We start from the raw sequence: 15,254 nt of genomic DNA on the forward strand, positions 1-15,254 counted from the left end.
TGATTACTACCATACCCGTAGAACTAAGAAACATTGTCAATACAACAAGCCGTAGGCTAAAAGATTTCAAAACATCTCGTACTGTTATAGAATAATTCAAGATCAAAAGACCCCGGAACAACATCCAAAGCTCTGCAGCCCTCACTTGGTTGAAGTCTAACGTCATGATTCAACCCTAAGAAGGAGATAGGAGAACACAAGGGCTCTTCTGAAACATTGTGATGATCCCTGAGACTGTTGGGAAAATATTCTTTGGACTGATCACACAAACATGGAGCTTTGAGAAAGTGTGTGTCCCGTTCCATCTGGAGTAAATTTAACACAACATCATACCAACAAACACGGTGGTGGTAGTGTTATGGTCTGGTATTGCTTCAAGACCTGGACCAGTTGCTGTTACTGAAAGAGCCATGAATTATTCTTCCCTAGCAAAAAACCCTGCTGGAGATCATCTGACCTTTGACCCTAAACGGGCCAGTCATGCTGGAGAAGCCTCCAATGTGGCTGAATCGTGACCATTCTGTAATGATGAGTGGGACAGTGAACTGAGAGACGCATGAGCAGTTATCCAGAAAGGCTCGGTTACTGTTCCAGATTAGTTTTCTTTGCTCAATTAAATCCTTTTTTTGAAAACTGCATTGTTTGTTCACTCGTGTTATTTTTTTTGTGTCTGATTTTAAAATGTGTTTGCTATTCTGAAATATTTAAAAGCTACAAAAAAATATACAATAAAGCAAAAATAGAGGAAATCTGTAAGGGGGCAAATACTTTAAACAGAACTTTAAAGCTGAGATTTCTGGAATAACATGCTGCGGTCCTGTGGGCTCATCGTGGTGTTCTGTGCAGTCGAAAAACGTCACTGTTTTAAAAATCTTCTTGTGGTCACTTCTTCCTTCAAATTACCTATTGTGGCTGCTCAGGATGTACTGCAAAAACAGCAATAACAAGAAGTAAAGGAAAGCATGTACTTAAGAGAACGAGTCCTTCTGCGGGACAACAAACTCCGGAAGCCACGGACTGACAGTCGGGTCGGCCCACTCTGCTGTTGCAGCTCTGCGGTTGCATGAGGACTTCTGGATTAAAGCCATTTCTAGATTACAACAACACCATGCTGACACAAATCCAATGCCGGATTTCCGAAACAACGCTAATCAAGATGTTTTTAGTTTGAGGCTTGTAAATAACAACCAGCGAGTTTTCTCTCTGGAGGAGTGTTTTGTTTCCACAAGGATCCAAAAATTATCCTGAAATGTAAAAACAACAGTGATTAAAAAAAAGGGCACAAATGACATTTTTAGCAGCTTATAAGAAATGAAAATCCTTTGCATAAGTCCTCAGATAGTTTTAGAATAAAGAAGCAGTCTATTTTTTGTTTCCACCGTGGAACGTAAATAACAACACCGCAGTCCCCGCCTGCGGAACAACCATACAGGGGCATCGGCTCTGGACTCGGAGAGTGCTACATAATGATGGCATTCACATGAGCGGTTGAGGGGGAAACGGCCTCCTGACCACTTCCAACAAACAAACTCAAATAAGACCACTGATGACCCCAGCTAAGACAGCAAACCAAGCTGTGTCCTCTGGTCGTCTGAGCCGATATAAGAGTAATGATCTTTCAGTTTGCTCCAATATCACCAGTGCAAATATACAAGATGCAAATGTTCAGGCATGTTTAATGTCATATCTAAGTAGCATAGCATCATCACTGCCACGCGTCCTCGTGGCATCGTCACAAACACAATGTAAACATCCATACATGTGATTATGAACGTGATGTTGGAACCGCAGTGTTTGCATGACTCGAGGGGATATTTTAGTGGCAGCTGTAGGCAGCAGCAGAGGAGTTTAGGAATGTGTGACCACAAGACCTTTCGGCCCCAGGCTGCATGTCTTCCTTCCCTGTCTGAGGACATGGACCATCAGATCTCTGAGCGTCTCCTCCAGGTCCACTGTGTGACAAACCGCAGCTGACAGCCACCCACTCGCAAGCTGGAAAATGACAACCCTTGGTTCAGCTGCTTTCTTGGAATGGAGAAAAAAAAATGGAAATAAGATTTTAATTTCACTTCAGAGGGAACAGAGATTGCTTCCGGCCTGGGTGTGGGCGACTAGAAAGCCGAGGACGGGTAATGGTTGTGTCAGTCAGCTGGTTGGACTTCTGTGATCTGAGGTCCTAAAACATCAGATTTATGCTGCCATCTGCTGGACCACCAGCTGCTCCACGTGCCAAAGATCTGCAGGAACATGGGAGGAAATGGAAATAATCCGAACTTTGAGAACATCGGTGTCGTATAGAAATGTGGGTAATATATGCATTCCAGGAATAAGTGTATAACTGAAGATGAATCTACTGTTCTTGACTCAACTTGTGTGATTTTTTAAATGTTTTCCCAGTTCCTCTTGTGCCCAGATTCAAGCTTAGGTTCGATTTAACAATCTGGTACTGTAGTTGTAAGAGGTCTGGACCTCCAAAGCACTTCACACTACAATGTATCATTCATCCATTCACCGCAACACATTCTCACTCCCAGCGCGTCAAAAACAAACGCTTGGTCAGCCACCCTCCACGTCAGACCCCTGACGCCAAAAGTGCCCTTTTTCGTTACTTATGTGCGAAAAGTGGGTTTCCCCTTTTGTAACTGCAGATCCCAGTAATGAAAGTAACGAAAAAGGGCACTTTTGGCGTCAGGGGTCTGACGTGGAGGGTGGCTGACCAAGCGTTTGTTTTTGATGCGCTGGGAGTGAGAATGTGTTGCAACATTGCATTCACACACTGATGGTGATGAGCTACAACGTAGCTACAGCTGCCCTGGGGCGCACTGACAGAGGTGAGGCTGCTGAGCGCTGGTACCATCGGTCAGTTTCTACTCATGTAGTACACAAATTCTTCTTGTGGACAAGATGCTTTTATAAACTTTCATTTCATATATTTTTCTATTTTGCACTTTATTAAGTTAGTTCCCAAATAACTGCAGCACCTTAAAATTTCCTTCACTAAATTATGATTTTTGTCTTAAAAGAGTCTGAATGTGTGTTTTCAGTAAAGTGAACACAAAGAAAATACAGATTTGCATTTCCTACATCTGTAGAGAGTTTGGGATTAATTGGAAGTGTTTTTGTATTGAAACACAGAAGAAGTCTGAATGGAAAATACAGCAAATGAACAGAACATGCAGACATAGTCAGGGTTATAGTTAAGACTTTAGTGGTATTTTCAGTAAACTTTTCAATGATTTTAAATAGAAAGGTATTCTGATGAGGAAAATAAATAAAGTTTTTTGTTCTGATGAGTGGCAGTATTCTTATCAAATTTACCAGATTAAAAACAAAGCCCTCGCCTTTGGGAATTATGTTGGAATGCTAAAATAAATGGTCTCCACTTGGTTAAAACATTTTTCATTGCAGGCCTTTTTAAACAGGATTCACTGTGTTTCCTTTCATTAAAAGCCTATCGGCAGTCACATGCATTTATTGTTTATTTGTATGTACACAATATACAAGCTTTGCACAGAGAAATAAAAGGCAACCGTTTTCTCCCTCTGACAGCAACTTCATTCTGAACTCTGAAGAATTAAATATTAATGACATAAGCTAAAGCATCACCTGTAATCATTTTCTGACAAAAAAAACCAACCTTTATTTATAAAGCATCCTATGATCAAATTAGCATAAAACAGGACCCACTTTTAAGATCAGCCCTGCTCAGACCTCATCACACCCAGTCACTGGCCACTTTATTGGGTACACCTTGCAAGTACCAGGTTGGACCCCCTTTTGCCTTCAGAACAGCCTTAATCCTTCTTGGCGTAGACTCAACAAGGTACTGGAAACAGATTTTTGTCCATATTGACATGATGGAATCACGCAGTTGCTGCAGATTTGTCAGCTGCACATCCATGATGCAAATCTTCCATTCTACCACATCCCAAAGGTGCTCTAATCTACTGGAAATAAATGCATGCAATAACCCCTCTAAACTGGCAAGATGGGTGGATAAAATCCAGTTTTTGTTACGTTTCTGCTGTGTGGAATAAAATGTAGCTCAGAGTCCAACGGGTCTTTCACACTCAGGGGATTTAAGGTTTAGTAACTTTGGTAAAATAATCTCTTATCTTCAGGACTGATGATTAAAACCTGTTTTGTCCTGGTAGGGTTTTAAGACACTATCTGCCATCCATGGCTTTATATCTAAAACACAGTTTAAAAGAACATTCACTGGCTTCACATCACCAGAAAACATGGCAACATAGAGCTGTGTATCACTGATGACGTGCCCAAGTGGAAGCATGAACAGGTGATAAAATATTGGGCCTAACGTTGATCCTTGGGGAACCCCACATTTGATATGGGTTCCTTGGAGAGCCACATCAATTCTTATGGAAGAAAAAATCTGTGAGATAAGAGTAAATTAATTACAGGCTTCCCTGACAAATAAAAATCAAATCAAAGGCTGCACATAGATCCAGTAACACCAACATAAAGAGTTTTTGAATATCCATTTATTGAAAGTGACAGCATCGACTTGATAGTCTGTAACCCTGGGGTGATGACGTTTAACTGGAACAAGGCCAGTCTCAGTCCATGACCAGGAGACTGGTGTGGAATGGGACTCTCAGTCATTTGAGCTGAAGGAAAGGAAACACACGTATCATTAGTTATGTTGTGCATAATTTGTCCTAAAATAAAGATGAGAGCAGAGCACCTGGTGGGCTCCACGGGAGCGTCCTGTCCCCCGCTGGGCTCCGGGGGAAGCTGGTGATGTCTCCTGAAGCTGTAGCCCATCTGCTTTAAGATCCGGCGCGTTGTGCGTTCGGAGATGGTGGTCTGTGTACCCTGGTTGTACCGCCGGGTTATTTCCGCTATTGTTGCTTTGTCGTCGTCTCGAATCAGTTTGTCCATTTTTATCTGACCCTTCACGTCAACGAGAAATTTTCTTCCGCACGAATTCCGCCGCCCGGTGGTGGTTTTCTCTTTTTCGGACCATTCTCGGTAAACCCTGGAGATGGTAGTGCGTGAAAATCCCAGCAAGTCCGCTGTCTCCGAAATGCTCAGACCAGTACGTCTGGCGCCGACGATCATACCGCGTTCAAAGTCACTTAAATCCCCTTTTCTCCCCATTCTGGTGCTTGTTTCAACTTTAACAGAAACTCTTTTTATCTTCTATTTAGCTCATTATTATATTCTGTTTTGTTTTCTTCTTCTTCTTCTTCTTCCTTTTTTCTTTAGTCTCTTTTCTTCGTCATTCTCAGGGTTACATTACGTTACCGCCCTCTAGTGGTTAGTTTGGTCATTACTGAACCCACTCTACAGTCACCTTCCATGAACAAGTTTCATATTAATGACAGGTTTCTGATCCAACTTGAAAACTAAACAGTTCTGTTCATGACTCACTCACTACATACGAGTAGCTACTTTTTACAGCTTTATAATTTTATTTTATCAGTAAAAGTTTGGATTTTGGATTTATCTCAAAGGAAACTTTAGGATGTGTGGAATTCAGAGTATTCTTACCCACATATAGCCTACGTGCTAATACGTATATGTGTTTATGTTTATGATTCTTACCTTAGCCATTATTCTTCACCATTTTGCCCAGTTTGGTGCAAGCAAATGGAAGACAAAGTAAGAAGTGGGGCGACGGTGGCACAGGAGTTAAGAGCTTGTCCCGTATTCGTAAGGTTGTAGGTTCAAGCCCCGCTCAGCTTGTCTCTGTTGTTGTGTCCTTGGGCAAGACACTTAAACCCCCTTGCCTGCTGGCAGCCTCGCCCCTGTCAGTGCGCCCCAGGGCAGCTGTGGCTACATTGTAGCTCATCTTCACCAGAGTGTGAATGTGTGTGTGAATGAGTGAATGTAAAGTGCCTTTGGGGGTTCTAGGACTCTAGAAGGTGCTATATCAAATACAGGCCATTTATAACTGATCATTTGACTGTGAGAAGTTACAATTCTCCATGATGTAGTTGGGAAGTAATTCAAGCATGGCTTTATAAATGAAAGTGTACCATTGTCCCAACCTCCTAGTGGACAAAGAATACCATCCCACTCGAGAGAACAATTTACAATGATGGGCCAGTGGTCTGCAGTTAGTAATAAACTTCAGTGGCATGGTAAACCACATAAATCTTACCAAGACACTGTGCTAAGGCATTCATATACAAAAGGTCTCCATAATCCATAATAAACAGAAATGTTGCAGTATCTAGTCATTTTTGCCTCAAAAGAAAACAAAGTTTATTTCAAAAACAGGAAACCCAGTCTGAGTTTGAGTTTCGTCACAAGATTATCTACATGGGGTTTGAAGGTCATCGAGCCAGACACCAAGGTATTTGCATGTGTGGACCACCTCAATGATAATTCCCTCAAGAGTCGTCAGTGAGGGCATACTTATAGATCTTTTAGTAGAGTTTGAAAACAACATTAGCTTAGTCTTGTCAGCACTGAGGAGCAATTGTAACTGCATAAGTGTTTGTTGGACCTCATTATAAGCTTTCTGTAAAAATTCAACATTTTCTAAAACAATAAAAATATAACAGCGTAAAAGTGCATATTAGCATCCAATGCATTTTGTCCTATGTCATTAATTTAATTAATGAACAAGAGGGGTCCCAAAACTGAACCCTGTGGTGCGCCCTTGTGGACACTCAAAAATTCATCACATTTAACGCATTGAGTTCTGTACTTCAAGTAGTCTGCGAACCATGAGATTGCATGTTCAAACAATCCCAAACAAAGAAGCTTTTTAAAAGATCATGGTCTACAGTGTCCAAGGCCTTTGACAGATCAATAAACAGTGAGGCTGCATTTTATCCTGAGCAACAAGTATGTCATTGATCACCTTTGTAGCTGCCGAGATGGTGCTGTGTTTTTTTCTGAAACCTGATTGCAGACATGAGAGAAGGTCATTTGAATATAAAGTATTTCAATTGCTTACTTACTAGGGTCTCTAGAATTTTGCCAGGACACACAGATTAGATGTTGGTCTGTACTTTATTATTAGGGCTGGGTCACCACCTTTCAGTGAAGGAGTCACAAAAGCAGACTTCCAAACTGATGGTTTGTTTTTGTTAGAAAGGGTAAAAATAACTGTAAGAGTCTCTGCTATGAAATCAGCAGCCATTTTCAAAAATAGGGTTCTATCTGGACCAGAGGGTTTTCTGGGATCCAGAGTTCTAATAATTTTATTCACTTGCTCTATAGTAAAACGGAACAAAATAAAATAAACGTCAGGGGTCATTTGGGAATCGGTGCAGGGGGGGCACAGGGGGTGTTCCAGTTGAAGTACACAATGAACCAGATGAGCTTGAATGCTCATTAAAACTTAAAGCTCAGCTTTATCATGGGACAAAGTCGAGGACATAAAAATAATAATAGTAAAATAACCAAAACGAATAAAAAACTCCCGTTTTAATCGAGGCAAAAACGAACAGCAACTTTTGGGAAATGTAGATACAATATCCCCAAAAAATAACATTTCCATTTTGTTTTACATAAAAAAAGTTTGACTCGTTACATAGAAATTTAGCCGATTCGACAATTTATTTTGCGCACATTACTTCAATAAAAAACTGAATAAAAAGTGGTGGAATCATAAGTATTTATAATTATAAACAATACAATGATTATATGTATCCAAAAAATTAAAATTGGACTTTTGTAAAAATAATACCGATAAATAAATTCAGTCGAATCAGCTTCCGGTGTTCGTCAGATTGGTCAACAACACCCAACGTCACTTCTTGTCAGTTCAGGCGGGATAAATGAAATCCGAGATGGGACGCGTTTTGTTTTTTTTACTTTTGTAGCTAAAACGCCCCGAATCTAATCGTTTAAATACTTTAAATAGGCACATTATACTAGTTAGTTATTAAACCAAAGCAGGTTAGCTTCTTTGTTTACGTTGCTCCACGGTACCGATCTCTGACGTTGACGTGATGGAGCGACCGTCACGGTGAGGAGACACGTCTTAATACCAGTTCTGTATATATGTATATATAAATATATAAATGTTTTAACCGATATGTTTACTTACAGAAAGACAAAGGCTGTGAATTATTCTGAAAGCAATGACTTTGACGATGGTAAGAAAATCTTCACTTTACATTTCCCTCACATTTATCTCCAAACCTTTGTTTATTTACTGTTACAGTTTAGTTTTTGTCAACTTCCCTTTCTGGTTGTTGTTGTTTTTAACTCACCAGATTTTATTTATGTCTATTAAGAACGATCAAGTGTAAACAAAAACAAATTAGTGTGATTATGTCTCTAACATTGTTTTAAAAAATAGTGGCTATCAATAGGATTACCTTCTGTTTATTTACCAAAAAAAGGTGTTCATTCTATTCCTATTCTAATTAGTGGCGGGCTTTGAAAGGGTTGTCGTTTATTTTCTTGATCAAAATCTTCATATCAGAGACCAGAACTTGTTTTGTTCATATTAGCAGAACCGCAGAAATTAAACAATACACTGTTTTTGAATATTTACTGGTTCAAAATAAAATACAAAAAAACCTAAATGTGTCTTAAAAATAGATAATTAAAAATAAAGACTCTGAGAAGTGTCTTTAAGTAATTTTAACAGGTCTAAGTGAAACAGAATAATTAAAAAACTGATTTCGCCTTTTGGGGGACACCGCTCGTCAGGAGGATCCATTAAAATGATCAGGTATTCCACTGCTGAGGGTCAGCAGCTGCCCCCAAAACAACAGGATACATTTTCAGTGAGCTACATAGTTAAAACTTTAGTTCTGGGATGTATGCTAGGTGCGTGCTAGGGTGGAAGATACTCTCTGAAGGCCCAGATCTTCTAGGGACGCCCCTGTTCCGGTAGCTCTCAGTAGGTCATTCCACCATCCTGGAAAGCCACAGGAAAAGAGTTTATCGTTAGTTTTCTAGATTCAGTTCTGGAATTTGTGGACTCGCATTAATAGAGTAGAAAAAAGTCAGCATATCAGTGACCACTGATATGAATAGAATTTAGACAAAGCTGCTCAATCCCGGAGCTCAGAGATTGATTACACCATGCTGTGAACGCACAAACTCGTATAACTGTCGAGATGAGTCGTAAGCTTGGAACTTTGGCTGAGATTCAGACTCTGGCACAGAAGGTGATTCGATCAAGGAGAGAGTTGACGGATCTGGGATAGATTAATTACGCCATTATTGGATTTTGAGAGGTTGAGGACCAACGGAACTTTAAGGCAGAGAGGAAATTATTTCTGTCTGGCCCCAAAACAAGCTCTTATCTGAATCTGGTGCCCTTGAGCCTGTGAGGCTGAAGTGAATACTCCCCCCTCAGAAGAAATGTGGAATGCTGCCTTTGCCATGGCAACTCTGCCTCCCTATCCCAGCCTGGGCAGACTGCGACCGGTGAAGGCTGTTGAATCGTTTCCAGTAGTCACTGGGCTTTCTAAACCCAAATACCTCCCTCCCCTGTCCAAACGGAGGTGACGAGCGCTGCTTATCGCGGCTGCATGCACTGATGTGTGGAGAGTCCCCAACCCTACCTCCCCACCTAGTGGACACATATGTTGTGTGATGTCTGAAGTCTGTTGCATTTCTGTCTGAGGTGTTTTTTGCATAGCTACGCTGCCCTCCCTGTGGAGGGTAGCTCTGAAGTGCCTTTTTTCCCTCCACCTGACCCAATCCTCATTTGTAAACCCTCTGATCTCTATTAAGGCAGCGTGACTCGGGTTGCGAATGACCACAGTCACCAATTCTTGTCATGTGTCTTTACCTATGTATGTATGTCTGATGTCTGAATTGTGTGTACTGAAACTCTAATTTCCCTCTGGGATTAATAAAGTATCTTTGAATTGAATTGAATTATGTTTTGTTCCTTCGTGTCAAAACATCAGGGTCGTCAGTAATTTTATGGTAGTGAGAGGGACGGGCATATGTGAATAAAGAGTTTGTTCTCCATCTTCATTCTGTTTCAGATGAAGATTTTGCTTCTGTGAAAGCACCACCGAGCAAAAAGCACAAGGAGGACATGAGACAGGAGCAGAAGAAATCTTCAACCAAGTCCGTCAGTCAGGAGAGCGACTCAAAATCAACAGAGAGTGAGAAGAGCAGGTGGGTGACAGGCTTGGTCCAAAAAGAACAGCGTTAAGAAATGTATTTATTTTATTTAACCAGATGAGTCGATTGGGAACTCGTTCTCATTTACGACGACGATCTGGCCAAGAGGCAGCAGCAACAGACACACCGTTAGCTTAACAGGATAAACAGATGAAACGGTTAGACATAAAGACAAAGGACTCACTCAGTATGTACAAGCAATCAAAACAGAGTTAAACAACCTTGAAGTACTCAGAAGCAGGCGCGCTGATCAGAAACTATTGATTGCAGGTAGATAATGGAATGAAGGTTGTGTGCTTCGGCGATTTTTGCTGCTCATTCAGTCGTTGGAAGCTGCAAACTAGAATGAGGAAAATTCATTTAAAAAATACATCAAACTTGTATAGCGCTTGTTTTGGGCACTGCATGCACTCTCACATTCACACACTGCTGGTGATGTAAGCTACCATGTAGCCACAGCCGCCCTGGGGCGGTCTAACAGAGGCGAGGCTGCCATCTGGCGCCTTCGGCTCCTCTGACCACTACCAAGGACACAGCAGCAGAATACCCCTGGCGGGAGCTGGAATCGAGCCCACGACCCTCCGATCATGAGGCAACCCGCTCTTCCACCTGAGCTACTGCTGCCCAAGTGATTCATTTTTTTATTAACCAATTTTATTTTATTTTTGAGTAAGAAAGAATTTTTTTTTATCAATCTGTGGAGATTTGAGAGTAATTCTGTGGATGTTTGTTTATTTTGCCTTTAAATAAACATCAAATTTCTCACCTGTTTCAGTGAGCTAACCGGGTGAAGTGGGGAGGGAGTTGTTAAATAGCTCCGAGAAGTTTCTCTGTTCTCTGAAAAGCTTTATTTAGAGTTAAAACGTAGTGGACTTGTGTGGTGGAGTCTGTGGATGTTTGGATGAAGGATCACTAGCTATGTGGCATTATTTCACTTTTAGTCACAAATGAAACCACAAGCTGTTCCAGAGTTCTCCATCATGCTTTAGATGCATTTTTTTGCAGAGAATTCAAACAAAGGTGTAAACTTTTCTACGTGAACTCATTTTGTCAGAAAACCACTGGATGAAAAGTTGTACGAGAGAGATCTAGAAGCAGCCATCACACTTTCCTTACTCAACAACGCAGAGGGAATAAAGGAGGCTCCCACCAGCAAAGGTGTGCTTTGTCAAGTGATTTTATGTTCATAAACGGTTGCAGATAGATTTTTAAAATATTTTTTCTGCAAATTCTAACCTGCAGATCTCCGAGCTAAAAACCCCATAGATGAAAACACCGATCCATTTTCTCTTCCTATCTCCAACTGCAGTGTGGACGGAGCTGTTATGGGTAAATCCTCCTTTTCTGTTGCCTGTATACACATCTAAGCAGTGTAAAAATTATGGTTATGTTTATGTATTTAGCAGACGCTTTTGTCCAAAGCGACTTACAAGTGATAATCGGCATGTTGCCCTTGAGGCTAACAACAACAACAACTTGACATCAATCATGGAGAGGAGGGAACAAGGAGTGGACAGTAGAGAGGGGGACGGGTGCAGGGAGGGTGCTAGTTAAGAAGATGCTCTCTGAAGAGCAGGGTCTTCAGGAGTTTCTTGAAAATTGAAAAGGAAGCCCCTGTTCTGGTAGAGCTTGGAAGGTCATTCCACATTTGTGGAACGATGCATGAGAACAGTCTGGATTGTCCTGAGCGTGGTGTGGGCTCTGCTAGCCGACGATCCTGTGATGACCGGAGCAGCCGGGCAGAGACGTAAGCCTTTGCAAGATGATTCAGGTAGATGGGAGCCGTACCGTCTCGGACTTTGTATGCTAGTGTTAGCAATTTGAATTTGAAGCCTGCTGCTAGCGGTAGCCAGTGGAGCTCAATGAACAGAGGGGTGACGTGTGCTCTTTTTGGCTGATTGAAGACCAGACGCGCCGCTGCATTCTGGACCATTTGAAGAGGTCTCACAGTACAGCCTGGAAGACCAGTTAGAAGGGCATTGCAGTAATCGAGGCGGGAGAGGACAGTAGATTGCACCAGGAGCTGGGTGGCATGTTGTGTTATGTTTGGGTAAATTGCCTAAAATTGTGAAACTGCCAGGCTTTTGACGTTCCCAGTGCAGTCAAAAGAGCATGCCTAAGAATTGTTTTGTTTTTTAGCTTGTGGATCTTCTTGATAATTTGATAACTTTTATCTTCAGGCTTGAACAAAATCACTTCAGAGAAAGGATCACCGGTTTCTGCCAAGCGGAGAAAAGCTTCCGCCAAAGCTGCTGAGGTACAAAGAAAAACGAATGAAGATGAGGACTATCAACCCAAACTGACCCCAGGTAATGCTTTTATTTATATACAGTAAATATCAATTCATTAAAAAATGTTGAGTTTGTGCTGTCTAATGTTGTTCCCACTAAAATCTAAACCATCAGTGCCACCATAAAGGTGGAATAAGATGTTTTTCATGATTTTCTCGCCGGTTGCTGAATGTGCAAAATTCAGTGGTCCCCCCCATTTTTCAGGCTTCTCAACAAGGGCCTTAAAGGAGGGGGGGCTGCCTTATTTCCCAAAGTAGTGCACCAACGTCACCGTATGAAAACTTAGAATGCCAGCTAATATAGTGTGGTGCTTTTTATTAGGGATGTCCCGATCCGATCACATGCTCGGAAATCGGCCCCGATCACGTGGTTTCAGACTCGATCGGGACTCGGACTTTACTTCCCAATCCAAGCCCCGATCCGGACTCGGATACTGGGTTCAAATTACAGGAAAGCAACTTGGTTCTCCTTAAAGGTTGTCAGGCTCCCCTGATGCCCTTAACTTCCACACCCAGAAGGAGCACAACAAAGATCCAGTTTCTACCTTTATTATATTATATTATATTATGTTATGTTATGTTATGTTATATTATATTATATTATATTATATTATACTATATTATATTATATGGACTCAGCGTCGCGGGGATTCTTTTGAGCAGAGCAGCAGGCAGACCGCTGATTATTCATGAACTCCAGCTGCGTTCTGCACACAGCCACAGTAACATTTACTAAGTTTTTAAGTGGCGTCACCAAAAATATATAATTAACACACAGTCATTCGTGTCCGTTCATTTTCTCTCTGGTAAGTTCTGTCTGTATTTGAGCATGACGTGTGGACGCGCTCGCGCTGCAGCGCTCGTCACTGGTGCAGCCGGCAGCGCAGTGCACACTCCGCTTTTTTTGCGGTCAATAGATCAATTTGATCTGCTAGTTAAAAAGTTACTTGTGAGGTGAAAAAGAAGGAAGCAGGCAGGAGTTTTTCTGGAGGACTGGGAGATGCAGGAAGATCAGAGACAAGTAGGACAGGAAAATGGGAAAATAAAAACCAAGAAAACAAAGTTCTTACAAAAATAAAATGTTGGTAGATTGATCCCACTGCACGTTTGTACCTGTGTAAAGCAATCATTTATCAGCATGTAGTACAGTTGATACAATTCAGATCATCTTCAAAACTCCGTCCATGCCCAGGGGCGTATCTAAGCATTTTGGGGGCAGAGGCAAAATAGACCCCTGCCAGGTATTTTAAGTTGAAGTGCTTTCTGTTTTTATATTAGACTTTTTATATTTGCAATCAAGTCCTAAAGTGAAGAATTTGTTATTTATTACTTGATTGTTCAAGCTGCCTCACAGAAGTGATCTGTTGTTAAAAATTAAAATAAAAAGGTAATTAAATAAAAAAAATAAGGAACATTCTGGAACTGTTTCTTCCTTTTCTTTTTTTTTTTATGCATCAAAAGTATCGGATCGGGACTCGGTGTCGGCAGATTCTCAAAATCAAGTGACTCGGACTCAGACTCGAGGGCAAAAAAACCTGATCGGGACATCCATAGTTTTTATGGTACAAACTGAGGTAGTGTTTAGCTTTCTTGGTTTATTCTTAACATCAAAATCACAGCAGCTCAGCGCCACCAATGATCCAGACACACACATGTTGCCAAGGTAACGAGCTTAAAGACAGCTCCACCAGCCAACACACAGGCTGTGCTCACAGACAACAGGTCCGTCATCTAGTTGTTCCCCAACACGAACACAACCAGCTCCTTCAATGAAAGCTGCATACGGAACAGAACGTTCTGTCCGTCACACTCGGATCCCCTTCGGGCTTCACTTCCTGTGCGATTCGTGCACGTAGAGAGTTATGTGCATGGGAGTATCTGGATACGCTTTAATAGCTGATGTCTTTGCAGGTTCAGAAAGCGATGAAGATTACAGTGAGCCGGCTGAGAGCGAAGACGAAGAATTTACAGTAAAGAAAGCCAGCAAGACTAAAAAAAGGGAAAAAGGAACAAAGAAAGACAAAATCAAACTAACTCCTGCCTCTAGGAAACAAAAGCAACCATCAAAACCATCAAATCCTAAATTACAGACATCAGGTATGTTTCTGACACACTAACGGTGCTTCCAACCTTATTGTCTTTATAAAGATGTTGTCTCGTGTCAGCTGCCACCTCAGTTAGAAGTCCTCCAGCAGCTAAACCGAGACCTGCTTCATCCAAACCTGCAGCCTCTCTGAGCCCAGCAGGAGGCAGAATACCCAAGTGGAACCCACCAGGTAGGTACAGCACAAGCGGGAAAGCATATTCAGACCACTGAAGCGTGCTGGTTTAAAGGGTTTTTCTTTTTCAGCTCAAATAGGCAAAAGTCCCACATCGTCCTCGGCTCCAGCAGTGAAGTCTCCCGGACAAGGTCTGCGTCTGGGACTGTCCCGCCTTGTCCGAGTCAAGCCTCTTCATCCGAGTGTTGCAGGTCACTGACGAACAATCTGTCAGTAACTCAAGAAGGGTTCATTTCATACGTCATTTTGTTTTTCTCACATATTTTAATGTCTTCTTCATTTGACACAAAATGGGGTAATTCCAGGAGAGGATCTACTAACTCGTGTTGGTTATAAACATCAGAGTAGCTGTGGCTGATCCAGGGTCTGTAGCCCTCATCGGTTAATTATTTAATCCCTCCTGGATGAGTTCAGGAAGAAACCCCTGTTGGGTTGTGTCAAAGGAAAAATGCATATTGTTCCCCTTTATTTCTCATTTTTAAAACAAAGTTTTACTCCTTAGTGCAACATTTGTATATTGTGTACATACAAATAAACGGAACTTTAAATGTATGTAAATGTGGATGTTGTTTTACATAAATAAACTGAAATAATGATGTGCTTTTCTG

General features: G+C 41.5%; 2 protein-coding genes across 2 annotated transcripts; one reads left to right on the forward strand and one right to left on the reverse strand.

Annotated features, from left to right (window-relative positions):
- Nucleotides 1-4,484: 4,484 nt before the first annotated feature.
- Nucleotides 4,485-5,267, reverse strand: LOC139071533 (uncharacterized). The gene is made up of 2 exons (XM_070554076.1): nucleotides 4,706-5,267; nucleotides 4,485-4,628 (listed from the first exon to the last, which is right to left on the reverse strand). The coding sequence occupies exons 1-2, from the start codon at nucleotides 5,119-5,121 to the stop codon at nucleotides 4,616-4,618; spliced, it is 429 nt and encodes a 142-aa protein (XP_070410177.1). The 5' UTR covers nucleotides 5,122-5,267; the 3' UTR covers nucleotides 4,485-4,615.
- Nucleotides 5,268-7,696: 2,429 nt separating this feature from the next.
- On the forward strand, nucleotides 7,697-15,198 carry rad51ap1 (RAD51 associated protein 1). The gene is made up of 9 exons (XM_015960528.3): nucleotides 7,697-7,948; nucleotides 8,032-8,078; nucleotides 9,936-10,071; nucleotides 11,132-11,235; nucleotides 11,320-11,406; nucleotides 12,258-12,386; nucleotides 14,279-14,464; nucleotides 14,533-14,643; nucleotides 14,718-15,198. Exons 1-9 carry the CDS (start codon nucleotides 7,932-7,934, stop codon nucleotides 14,843-14,845), a joined length of 945 nt encoding a protein of 314 aa, XP_015816014.3. The 5' UTR covers nucleotides 7,697-7,931; the 3' UTR covers nucleotides 14,846-15,198.
- The last annotated feature ends 56 nt before the right edge of the window (nucleotides 15,199-15,254 follow it).

This window comes from Nothobranchius furzeri, chromosome 1 (assembly GCF_043380555.1).
Source record: "Nothobranchius furzeri strain GRZ-AD chromosome 1, NfurGRZ-RIMD1, whole genome shotgun sequence".
Classification (NCBI taxonomy): domain Eukaryota; kingdom Metazoa; phylum Chordata; class Actinopteri; order Cyprinodontiformes; family Nothobranchiidae; genus Nothobranchius; species Nothobranchius furzeri.

Coding starts and splice junctions, on each gene's coding strand:
- rad51ap1 (XM_015960528.3), top strand. Junction 10,072..11,131: donor ACAGAGAGTGAGAAGAGCAG/GTGGGTGACAGG, acceptor TCATTTTGTCAG/AAAACCACTGGATGAAAAGT. Junction 14,644..14,717: donor ACCCAAGTGGAACCCACCAG/GTAGGTACAGCA, acceptor TTTCTTTTTCAG/CTCAAATAGGCAAAAGTCCC.
- LOC139071533 (XM_070554076.1), bottom strand. CDS start 5,121: ATGGGGAGAAAAGGGGATTTAAGTGACTTTGAACGCGGTATGATCGTC.